The 12697-nt window shown below is 29.9% G+C and overlaps 2 protein-coding genes across 6 annotated transcripts in view; one reads left to right on the top strand and one right to left on the bottom strand.

The window, feature by feature from the left end:
• Positions 1-82: 82 nt before the first annotated feature.
• LOC126858967 (KH domain-containing, RNA-binding, signal transduction-associated protein 3-like) lies at positions 83-6374 on the top strand. 2 transcript variants are annotated; one of them, XM_050609755.1, is made up of 10 exons: positions 83-443; positions 1038-1159; positions 1262-1378; positions 1461-1782; positions 2030-2144; positions 2234-2353; positions 2563-2639; positions 3682-3778; positions 3881-3998; positions 5891-6374. In XM_050609755.1, exons 1-9 carry the CDS (start codon positions 230-232, stop codon positions 3969-3971), a joined length of 1275 nt encoding a protein of 424 aa, XP_050465712.1. In that variant the 5' UTR covers positions 83-229; the 3' UTR covers positions 3972-3998; positions 5891-6374. The 2 variants fall into 2 exon arrangements, with proteins under 2 accessions (XP_050465712.1, XP_050465711.1); XM_050609754.1 differs by lacking the exon at positions 5891-6374 and having other exon boundaries at positions 3881-5265.
• Positions 6375-6913: 539 nt separating this feature from the next.
• Positions 6914-12697, bottom strand: part of LOC126858958 (transcription factor AP-2-epsilon) — a 134720-nt gene continuing 128936 nt past the window's right edge. For all 4 annotated transcript variants that reach the window (XM_050609734.1, XM_050609733.1, XM_050609730.1 and 1 more), the window contains 3 exons: positions 11632-11773; positions 11348-11519; positions 6914-11159 (listed from right to left, as the gene is read on the bottom strand). In XM_050609734.1, coding sequence (XP_050465691.1) covers positions 11022-11159; positions 11348-11519; positions 11632-11773 — 452 coding nt within the window. In that variant the 3' untranslated portion in view covers positions 6914-11021. The remainder of the gene's footprint in view (positions 11160-11347; positions 11520-11631; positions 11774-12697) is intronic.

The following is a 12697-nucleotide window of genomic DNA, read 5'->3' as shown; positions in this document are numbered from 1 at the left end:
GATTTATTGAATTTATGTAACTTTCTAAATGAATATAGATGACAGTACTGAACGAGGTTCGGTAGCGTCCGATGAAAACGGGCCATTCATGCGGCGAAGAGGCAGCCATTACGGATACCGATTCGTTTTCGGGAAGCGTCGTTTTCCATAAACGTACGATTTTTTTCGTCTATCATCGGTGAAGGCGGTTCAGGAAGCTGTCAAAGTTAATCGATCGACGATCTGAATTATGGCGAACATAGATATGGATAGATCGAGCAACGGCGAGTACAAGTATCAGAGAGACGACGATGTAGACATTAAATCTAGAATGCTGGACAAAGAATCCGACGAGAAGGATCATCAAATTGACAAGGCGGGCGAGTACGTACGCGAGCTTCTCCAGGAGAAGATCGAGCTCGACAATCAAAAATCACCCAATGCCATCCGACTACTCGATCAAGGTAAGTAAACACACTCCATTTCTTTCATCATGCTTCATGAAATTCATGTTTGTGAAATTAACCCGTCCGATGAAAAGTCCCATCGTTACGATGATTTATCGTTGCACCGGGTATCAATGGGGCGAAACTCTTATTCACAATGATGTTTGATTGAATTTATATATATAATCAATGCTTGGATATTTTGGTAGAACAAAGTTTTCGTTCACAAGTTTTTTGCTATTAAATATATATAGTTATTGACATCTTCTAGTTTAACTCTTAATATAGGATTTTATGTATCATTAATATAGACATAAAAGAGGAATAAGCACCTAATTTTTAACAAGTCTTTTGATAAAGGAATAGATTTTTGGAAGAGCAGTGTACTGCTCTTAATATGTACTACTATATATATACTATATATACTACTATATATTACTGTATACTACTATATATACTTTACTCCTAGATATATTTTAAACTTTTGTTGATTTAATTATAAGATTAAAAATGAAAATTTGATGAATAACGAGAAAACATGTTTTTTCTAAAGTTTTAATGCGATAAGCTGTAAATACTTTACCACACCAAAAAGAATTGCGTATTTTATAGAGATCCAAAAAACGCAAGCTATTGGAAAACCATTAAGGGATCCAAAATATGTGGATATTTATCGTGAAAAACCAGTTCGTATTTCTGTAAAAGTTTTAGTACCTATTCGTGAGCATCCTAAGGTAAGTATGTTACATTTATGTAATATGGCAATTTTTTCAACATTTATATACAAATGTAAGCTGCTATCTTAAATCTCAATTATGTAATTTATTTTGCTTTAGTTTAATTTTGTTGGGAAATTGCTGGGTCCAAAAGGTAATTCCATGAAACGCCTGCAAGAAGAAACAATGTGCAAAATGGCAGTATTAGGTAGAGGATCCATGAAAGATAGACAAAAAGTAAGTAAGAAACGAGTCATATCTTTTTTTCATTCAAGAAAATGACTTGTATAGTGTCTTGATTTTTTGTTTTTAATCTCAGGAAGAAGAATGTCGTGCTTCTTTAGATCCGAAATATGCACATCTTTCCGATGATTTACATGTAGAGATTACAGCTATTGCACCACCAGCTGAAGCTTATGCTCGCATTGCATTTGCGCTCGCTGAGGTGCGAAAATATTTGATTCCCGACAACAATGATAACATACGTCAAGAACAAATGCGTGAAATGGAAATGACCGTATCTAACGATCCGGTCTCGGATGATCGAAGACCTTCGATGAGAGGGCCTTCTAGTGGTCCTGGCACTGGTGGTATATTGAGACCTGCTTCAAGACCGACATTACCTAGAGGGACATCTAGAGGTTAGTCTCATCTATTATGAAAATTATACAAATGTGAAAATATATAGGAGATAAGCAATATTGTGATATTAATTTTTGTAGTGTCATCAATTAATACAAGTTTATATTGCATGGAATGATATATATGGAGAATATTCTTTAACATATATATTTGTTACAATATACAAAAAATATACAATTTGAAATATACAATGATACGAAAGAATCAGGTATATAAATGTTCACTACATATATGCACATTATTTAGCTATACTTCCTCCGCCACCTGCAAATCGAGGCCCACTTTCTCGACCTGTACCACCAAAATCAAAAGTATTCTCAATCTTGGATCGTGCGAGAGCTGCTATGGATCAAAATTTTGGGTGAGTTTAATTGTTTATATATAACATAACCTCCATCTTGATATAAATCAAATATTGTTAAATAAATTTAAATCTTTCTGTTTTTATAGTTATGAAAATCCAACCCCTCCACCAACAAATCGTACTGGATCGCATCATGATTATGATTATCATGGGTCATCAACTAGTAGTGCTAGATATGGCGATCGACATTATACACCGAGTTCTGGGTATGTATTATCATAACTTTTAACTTAACTTTAGCTTTTTGCATTGACATTGTTATATACATATATAATAAATAGAGAAATTTGATACCATAATGTAGCTTTATAAAAAAAAAAACTTTTTGTATAAACGCCTTTTTTATGTTGCATGTATTTTCTTTATATTGTTTAGTTTGCTACATGCTAATAGAGATAACATATTCTTCTTCAAGATATACAACTTATGAATATGAGGATGATTCTGCACCACATTCTTCCCATGATTATTACGAATCTTCAGATTATCCAGGTAAGATATTCTTTTTTTATATATTTGTTTGATTATAATGTTAAAAACTTTGTGATTTTTTATACAATTACAAATTTTTTTTAAGATTTTATTTTGATAATAATACATTTTTAAATGAGTGTTTATCAATTAAAATTCTTTATTGTACTTTTACGGGGATTATCGTAACATTTTAATCTTACTATAAGTTTTTATAATGATACATAAATTTATATAGTATAATTTAAATGGATGGTTTAGTAAAATTTTCATATCTTTTTCAAATATTTCAAAATAAATTCAAGATTAAATATTTTTAATCTTTTTTATTAAACATTTTTATTAAACAGAGAATAATTATAATTATTGTTATAAGCTGTGAGTATTGCAGTTATTGCAAAGAGATTATTAGTAAAATGTATAATGTTGATATACATAAAGCAAAAATATTTGTAGTAGCTTCTATGGAAATGCATTGAATACTAAAATTATTTAATTTTTACATATTGAAGAAATTAACAATTTATTTTAGCCCTTAATAATAATAGTGTTCAAAATGAATAAAATAAAACATAAAATAATATGTTTATTACAACGATTAATAATATCTAATAGAAATTTTATTATAATATAATATATTTTAAAAATTAAATTTAATTTTTACCCAACGATTAATTTTAATGTAACTTAATATAAATTTGCTTTTCTTGAATAAAATTTGTTTAACTCGCACGTACAATATGAAATTATATCATGTATAGATAATAAAAATAGATCATATTAAATAACTGTGTTTTTAAATGTATAATATTTGAATCATGCAATTCCAATTGAAGTCATGATTTAAGTTTGTTATAATAATATAATTTAATTAAACTCTGTCATAGATTGTATAACAAAATGCATGATATACATTGATGATTAAACTTTCAATTTCATACTAAAAACTCTTAAAATGATGAGCCATGCTTAGACGCTAGCATGTAGACCATTGATTAACCATCATTATCGTGTTCTGCCTAAATAAAAATAATTAAAACATATCAATCCATGAAATTCGCAGAGGAATCGTCGAGCCGCGCTTGGAAATCGTACAAGACTACAACGACATCAGGCACAGCCTCGCGCTACCGCACCACTCCGTATACACGACCTTCCAAGTAAACACCTACAAAAAATCATCCGTTAAATTTTTTGATCTTAATCATCTTAATCATCCGTATTCCTCTAAATGTTTTTTTTCTGACATTATTATTTCATAGCGTTGTTGCGAATCCATTGGCGGCTAATCTTCCTAATGCTGCACGGCGGCCTATGATGCAGAAACCGATAAATGAAAGAAATCGTCCTTAACCGATCAGAGAGACGGAAGCTAAGACGGTAATGATGTGCAAACGTTATTGTTTCATTTTGACGATATTAAAATAAATAATATAATCAATAAAAATATCATTATAATGATCAGGAATTTATTTCTTGTTCAATTTCTTGTGAAAACTGAGTATACTCTCTCTCTCTCTCTCTCTCTCTATCCGTATTTCTCTTTTATTTAACCACTGCATATTAATTTTATTTTCAATATTTTTTTATGATAAATTCGATAATTTTCAGATCTCAGTTTTCGCGGCCGCTGGATAAACAAGAACATATAAATAGAAAGTAAACCATAATTAAAATATATGCAAACGTAATACTATTAACGCGGTCCACTATATAAAAATTTATTCCAGTGACAATTCCCTTTAATCATTTTATACCATAACATTAATTCGATATACCTGTCATTGTCTACAAAACATTAATTCCGCTCCTTTAATCCTTTTTCTAAAATTTTGGACCACAGAAGAATTTAACTATTGACAAGGAATAGAGGATCAAGAGGATTGATGGAATAAAATAAGTAAAATATTGAACAAGCGCTTAATATTACATACAAATGAAATTATGAATTATGAAATTGATTAAGAATCATAAAATTCATATATTCAATGTTATTTATATAAATTAAGTGTCAGCACATAAATCATAATCTTAACAATTCTAACTATATTTTGGAATCATCTTTTCTATTTATCCTTTGTACTTAATATCTTCAAATCCAATTTAAAATTTTGATATTAAAAATGAAAACTTTAACATTTAATAATCTGCTAATCTTCAATCAAATTATATATTAATATAGCTTATACATTAGGAATAATTTTTTTTATTTAAACGAACTGTAGCTTGAATATTTATTTGATAAAATATTATAATAAAATAGTATTGAATATGCGTTGTAAATGGAACAAATTAAACGATTTAAATGATATACAACGCAAACTAAAAATTACAAAATAATGATAAATTGTATAAGCTTGCTACTATTATATTATAATCCTATATTACTTGCTTAATATTATAGCAACTATAAAGAAAAAAATGCATATGCTAGATTTATAAAGAAGTTATATAATAATCTATATTATTTTTTGTGTAGAACAAAGTTACGACAGACCACAATGTCATATATATAATCTCAGTATAATTCTAAATATATAAACATATATTCAAAAATATATTGACTGTAATTCTAAAATTTGTCATTAAAATAATAACATGTAATATGTAACTCCTAATTGAAATAAAAATGAGATAACATGAGACATAGTTTGTTTTAAAAACGCCGAAATGAACTTCCCCACCAATGAAAATGCTAAGATTATAATTATTTTGGATAAAAAAACTTTATATTAATATATACATATAATTCCAATCAAATATTGCAAAATTTTTTATCATATATTGCATATGAAAACTAATAGTAGTATATAAATTAATAAATTACGACTAGATCAAATATAATTCATAATGTAAGAATGATGAAACAAACTGCGGAGAATTACATGTTAAAAAATAAATATATATGTGTGTACATTAAAGCAAAACAACAATCATCAAAATAGTTTTACGAATATTTACTGTGTTTTTAACCTATTAACGTAATATATTTAGCAAATTAACAAAATATACAATAGTTCACGGAATATAGATTAAATTAATAAAATGTATAAAAAATTAATTACATCGAATAATTTTCTCTGAATAATTTTTTTATAAATATAGCACAAATGCGGAACGAAGCCAATACTTATGAAATGTTCGACATAAAAAAATTGTCAAATTCTAAAAATTATCTAATCATATTTTATTGAAAATTTGAAATATAAAAATTAAGAAATATCGTATAAAAACCATTCCATTGTATTCTAATATTGATATATTTCATATAGGTGGATAAAAAGTCATGAAGATTACGTGGGAATCACGTTCTTTGTGGATCGAAAAGTTTTTAGTCTTTCTCTCCAATCGTGACGGACTTTGAAATGCCGTAAATACACATAAATATAACGTGAGTACACATACAATTATTTGTTATAAATGTTAAAAGCAAATGCAAAGTTTATCTGATTAACGACCTTCTTTTTTCGATATATTTTTTCTTAATATTTGTTGCATAAAAATGAATAATAAATAATAACCAAGAATAATAAGATTATAGAACATAAATTTAATTAAAAATAAACAGTATTTAAATTATTGAGAAAATAGCATAACAACATGCATTTGTTTTTAATAAGTATTTGTATAAAATATAGGAAAAGTATTTATACGAGTTTTTTTGTAAATGTGTATATGCATTTGCACAAAAACATCAGCTAAGTAATAAATAGGTGGAGATTTTTTCATGGAGAACAAACGTAAGTAAAATTAAAATAGTGAATATATATAATTTCACATATGTTATAACTTTTATATATAATTATATTATTTTATGTATGCAAATGTATTTGTCATATATAGGATGAGATGGAATGAGAAAAAAGTCACTAATTCTTATTTTATTAATATTTTTAAATGAAAATAATTAAAATTATTGTAATTTAATATATTTTTTATTAATATAATATAAATATAATATAATTTTTTGGAAATGCGATAGAAATGTTTATGAATCTATTATTTCCAAAATAAAATGTGACTTTTTACTTTATAACGTACTATAATATCGGCGTACAAACGTGAGAAATAAATAAAATTAGAAAGGACAACTTTAAAAAAAAATATCATTATCCCATATATATGTTCCATTATATTAGCTAATCCTTTTATTAATCAGAAAACTATGTAATATTAATTATATATTATAATATCAGAAAGATAGGCTATAAAGTTTAAATAAAAGCTATATAAAAGTCATTAGCGACTCTCTTATGTGTCGTTTATATGACAGGTGGTTATTTTATCACGACGGATTGCTTAGAAACAATATTCTTATTTATTTATCACACACCAATATACAAAAATGAACTGTATAATCAATATCAGAATATAATATACTACGAAATTCAAATATATATTTAATAAAGATATATCTGAGTATCTTACAAGATTAGAGTAATGGTTCAACTTGAAACAAAAAGATCATCTACAACATTCTTTGCAGTTGGCACAGAAATTCTGGTAGAAAAACGTGTTTCTACAGCCGTCCTATAAGGATTATAAATAAGTATTAATTTACGGGAGACCTTAGCTTCTAATAAGTCGCATCTAAGTATATAGTTGTGAGTGAAAATAAGGTGCCGAGTTTTCTTTTTTCTAACTAATCCTTTACGTATGAACCACGAGCTGGAAAATGCTTTGCTCACTTAAAGTGCAATCGAGCATATTGCGCTAAAGCGTCCACATCTTGTATCTGTTGAAACGCATACATGCTAATTTTAGCTGCACTCTGTATAATAATTAAACAATCATTATGTTATTTATTACGTATATGCGTCATTTTATTTATAACAATTTCACAATATCAAATTAGTTAAATTTTTTCTAACATTTATTGAGATGACTCGGTATATCAGCCAACCATTAGAGTGATCCTTATCTATGCTTGCTAATAAATTTTTCCGATCTTCTCGGCGACACAGTTCATACAGTGTCATGCAGTCGAATTGCTAAGATAAAAGAACGCGCATAATAAAGATCACACTACTGATTACGCTATGGTGATATTTTCTGAATTTATATACTATATTATCAAGTTATATTTGCGAAATATGTGCGTATAAACATAAAATTATGTAATACAACAAGTATAGAATATCGGAGACGCCAGACTTAAAGATTTTGGTCGGAATGCGTTTTAACATTTACAAAACTGTTTTACGCTTGTAGTGCAGAGGCGACTCTTATGTTATGCAGCGAGCTACAGGGTCATATATAGATACTCGAGAGATTCGCGTATATGAGACATCTTCATATGGATCAAGTCGTATTCACGAGCCCGTGCGAATATAAGAACGAGACCCTATGTGTAAGAATGTTACATTAAATTTCACGAATGTTGGCTAAAACTTTGGCTAATCCTAGAGCCGCCTCTAACACCATGAGACGTGAGCTTTAGTCGTGTGACCGTCACATCCGATTCTACAGTAACGAGCCGGTTTCTCTCACAAGCTCTGTCCACGACCACTTCTAATATTTTTCACTTCTATGAAAAAACATGGAATGTATAGTGTATTTTTTTTAAATCGGTTTACATCTTAATAATGTACGATTATATCACAAGAAAGATTCAAATATTCTGTACATAATACGCGACGCGACATGAGACGCCCGATCCGGCATTCTCTTTCCTTTTTCTTCGTCTTCTTCCCGTTTTACTTTTAATCTTACATTTATATACGCCTAAGATTTAATTACAAAGTTAGATATGTCTCAGGTTCACCTGGTATTGTACTTCATACAATCTCTCGTGACTGGCGAGTCCGAGATGCGACCGACGAGCACGTGCGCGTCGTTCTCGACGAGACTTTCGTTTCGTCACGCGTGTGTGTCACGTGCGTGTTCAACGAAATACTAGTTTCGTTGCGCTGGGTGTATGTGTGTGTATGCTATCGCTTTTATATCTTTTTTTTTCCGTTAACCGCCTCTTGCTTACATTAATAACTCGATATCGATAATTGGCACATCTTTTTAATGGCAAGTTTCGCATTGGCACGATAATGATCGTAGGAACACCCTTGAATAAAGTCCCTTAGAGAAGAATTTAATAATGTAGATAATCTTTATTTTTAATTGATTAAATGTTTTGATGAACTCTTTTTTAAGAAATAGCATTAAAAGATTGTAAAATGGAATTTATATGTTATATGCAAATTAATCATATCGCTCATTTTTTCCGGTAAATTGTTTACAGACTCCCGTCAGAAGGACTTCATTCTTAACGGTTCCTTGGACTTAACGTCGTTTCTGACTATCACGCGAGTGCACTTATGAAAGGCAGAATATTCTTGCTATAGATGATTGCACGACGTTCCGATTATGATTAATCTCAGTAAGATTGAAACATCAGGATTGCTGAGGATTAAGTTGCACTTTGATACTCATACACGCGACCACTTCCGTTTACATATTTAAAGTATTGCTGGTCCAGGAAACTCTCATACATGGAAGCACAGCTTCTCTAATGAGAAAAGAAGTAAATCGCAAAATAATCCGGAATGCACATTGAAAGAGAATTGAAAGTAAATCTCGACTCGTTTTTACCGCAAATTAATGAATGTTCTTTATATTTTAATACGATTTTTGTTTTTTGTTTTTGTTTTTATTGCAGATTGCTTATTAACAATTACAGATTGCAGATAATTGGATTGCAAGGATAGGAAGAAATAGTTCTAGTTAATAATAATTTCGCAAATTATTATTAACACAATTGCACTCAATTTCTTGCATTTTTTGATTATCATATATACTTCACAAAATTATCTTTACCTGATTACTTTATTCTTGTCGTAAATTAATTTTCTATTAATTTTCTGTGAAGCTCTTTAATAGAATTTACAATGCGAGGGAATATTATATCTGTCATAGAGCGTGTATTTTTTATCACACATCTGTGTATTTTTTTTATCACACTCGTTATTTGATATACATATTACAGTTTTTCTGTGCTGAGTAAATTCTTTTTGATTAATCGGACAATGCTAATAGCAAAGCAAATTCAAAAAACCTATTTGCATTATCCTAGTAGGTACTTACAATTAGTAAAAGTAGAGAAATTATATATAAATACATACAATAAGAGTAATCAGCTAAAAAAGAAAGTAATTGTCGTTATTTTATGATTTGTTTAATAATTTTGATTAGCCTTTCCTTTCTCAGCACAGATAATTCGAGCATTTTTGTCGGTTAAATGTTCGGGATGCGCGAAAAACATGCGATTTACCAAATCGCAAATCTTTAATTTGATCTATCGTATTTAAGATGTATTATCGGTGGGATAAGAGAGAGCGGGTCATATGAATAGATTATAAAAATCGTAGCTGTACGCCTCTGATATTCCGGAATGTTTTCTTTAAAAATTCAGAGATGATATTTTTTAAATTATTCACTATCGTCACATTTTATCATATATATATATATATATATATAACAACATAAGTATAATTTATTTAAATAAATTTTTTGGAGAAATCTCTTTTTGAAGATCTCTCTAGACACAAAAATATAAAACTTACGAACTTGATATATTTTCCAATAATACGAATATCCAATTGATATTCTCAAACATTTATTTTTTCGTAATATTTACCGTCTCTGAATAACTTATTATTATATGACTAAATTATATAATTCTGATATTCTTATCAGAAGATTGAGAATCGTCAAATACTAAATATAAAATATGTTAAATGCATTTTAAGATATATGTGTTAATTTTCTGAGAATATATTCAGTAGAGAATATCCATTGGACAACGTATGTGTGGATCTAACGCTTCTTGTTTTAACATGTGGCACATGTTTAGCACAGATATGTATTCTCATTTGCTTATAAAAATTTCTTTTCTGCCTTTCTATAAGATCGAATCAATAATGATATTTTAATCGCAATTATAAGCCGATGAAGGAAACTGTTAAAAGATTTTGTTAAGATAGAGCTTTATGATGTTATTAAACATTTTCGAAATAAGGTATAAAATGAATAGGATTTATATCAAAGGCGACCAGCGACACGAGAAGTAGGGTTTCTCTAATTTGTTTTTTTTTTATTTTTTTTTTTTTTAATATCTTTTCTCTGTTACGAATGAGAATTTTCTTGTCTTCTCGTTTCTCTTATTACTGGTATCCCTGATTGCACATTTCGCACTTGTAGCCTGCGTATCGAATTGCCTACAGAAGCTTACCGACCAGCCAACCTCGGCGTACGATGGCCACGCGGTATGTCGCGAACGCGAGCGCCTATAGTACGCGGTGGTCCACTGCGAGCTTTCCGCAAGAATGGTGAACGCACGGAAGCTCAATTGTACGGCCAAGAGTGCCTGATAGATGTGACCACGTTCGAGGTAGGCGGGTCTTCCGTGCGTCACTTCTTCATGTCGTTCATCAGCGTGCCATCCTTGCTCTTGTTCGTGTCGAGATTCGACTGTTGACTGCTTGTCACGCCGCTGCCGTTCCCGGGATACATCTTCTCCAGATGATTCAAAGACTCGCTTAGGAACTTCTACAATAAAAATGGCAAAAGCGTTTTTTTTTTAGCCGCAAAATAAAAACCTCCTCTCTTCCCCCTTCCAAAAAAAGAAATCTTAATTTTTGTTATTACATTTAGATTTTCGAAATGACGACTATGAAAAGATGAAAGAAAGAGCGATAGTATTATATATAGGAGAAAATAACTTCTCATCTCATTACCTGTATAGCCGTTAAAGCAGCCACGATCGCAGGACTTCCGAATCCGTGTGATATAAGAGAGAAATGGGTGAGATGTCTCTGTATACTGGGATCGAGGATATGTTGCGGCCGCGTATTGCAAAGTGGCGATCTGTCCTGATTCAGAAGATCCATCAGCTCTTTGGTGATTTGTCTGAAAGCGAGAAGAGTGAAGTTTCAGAAATCGATTTCATGATTTATCGCCGTTAAAATCCATAATTGTAATGTCGCAATGAGAGAGATGCATTAACGTTATATATTCTTACTTGGTGGCATGAAGAAGTTCTTTTCTCCTATAGGAATCCTGCGGTTCACAATGCTGCCGACTGAGATATTCGGCGACTTGTTTCGCGGGGAATTCGGTTTCGCAAACGTAGCCGAAGTCTCTGGCAAGGTGAATGGCTTCTCCTGAAAGGAATAAAATATTCACGTATAATTGCGTGATGCCATTATGTAAACCTACGTTACGCGTGTACATAACGGTCGATGAAAATGATCGCGGAATTTGACTCGCGAAACGCAATCCATCCTGTCCTGCATATATTTCGACTCGAACATGACGGATATCTTGTCAAATCCACATACAAACAACTCGCATAAACCCCTACTATTAGATAATAGATTCTTAGTTTACAGATCAATAATCACCAATAGTTTTTTCAAAGTTCCTTCAATTTTATCCTTCAATTGATTTTATTGAGTTTTATCCTTCAATTAATTTTATTGCGCGATTTTAATTTAATAGATAGATATTTAAATTCTTATTTAAAGAGTGTAGTTAAATTACTTTTAGCAAAAGATAAAATAATGTTTAATGAAACGTGGTCTCTACTAAAAGATTATAAATAGATAAATTGGAACGAATTTTTTGGAAAAGCGCAAAATTAATTAATTAAAGATAATGAAATGGCGTATGTGTTTTCTTTCCATTCTTCAGCGGCACATTTTTCGTGACTTCTCTAAGTGATGGAGACAGTGATGGGCTAATAAAGCCTCCTGCAGTTAACTAATATATTTCGCAATTCTGCTCATACTTATTCTTTCTAATGTTAGAAGCGATATTTTCTTTATACGCGAAAATTAATTATCTACAATCGTGCTTATGAGAAATTTCGACTATACAATCTAAAGAGTTAGTAAAACCCTAAATTACGATTCTTTATTAATAGGAATCAAACGATATTTTGCTTTCATTCTTAACATATTAAAATATAAATCGAGGACTTTATAAAAATATAATTTTATGAAACATATACATTCTCTCTTTTTTAATGAAAATAAAAATCAATTTCATGATTTAATTTATATGAAAAATCTAAAATGGCTTGATAT

This window comes from Cataglyphis hispanica, chromosome 2 (genome assembly GCF_021464435.1).
Source record: "Cataglyphis hispanica isolate Lineage 1 chromosome 2, ULB_Chis1_1.0, whole genome shotgun sequence".
Classification (NCBI taxonomy): domain Eukaryota; kingdom Metazoa; phylum Arthropoda; class Insecta; order Hymenoptera; family Formicidae; genus Cataglyphis; species Cataglyphis hispanica.
This window is presented reverse-complemented; position numbering and strand designations above follow the sequence as displayed.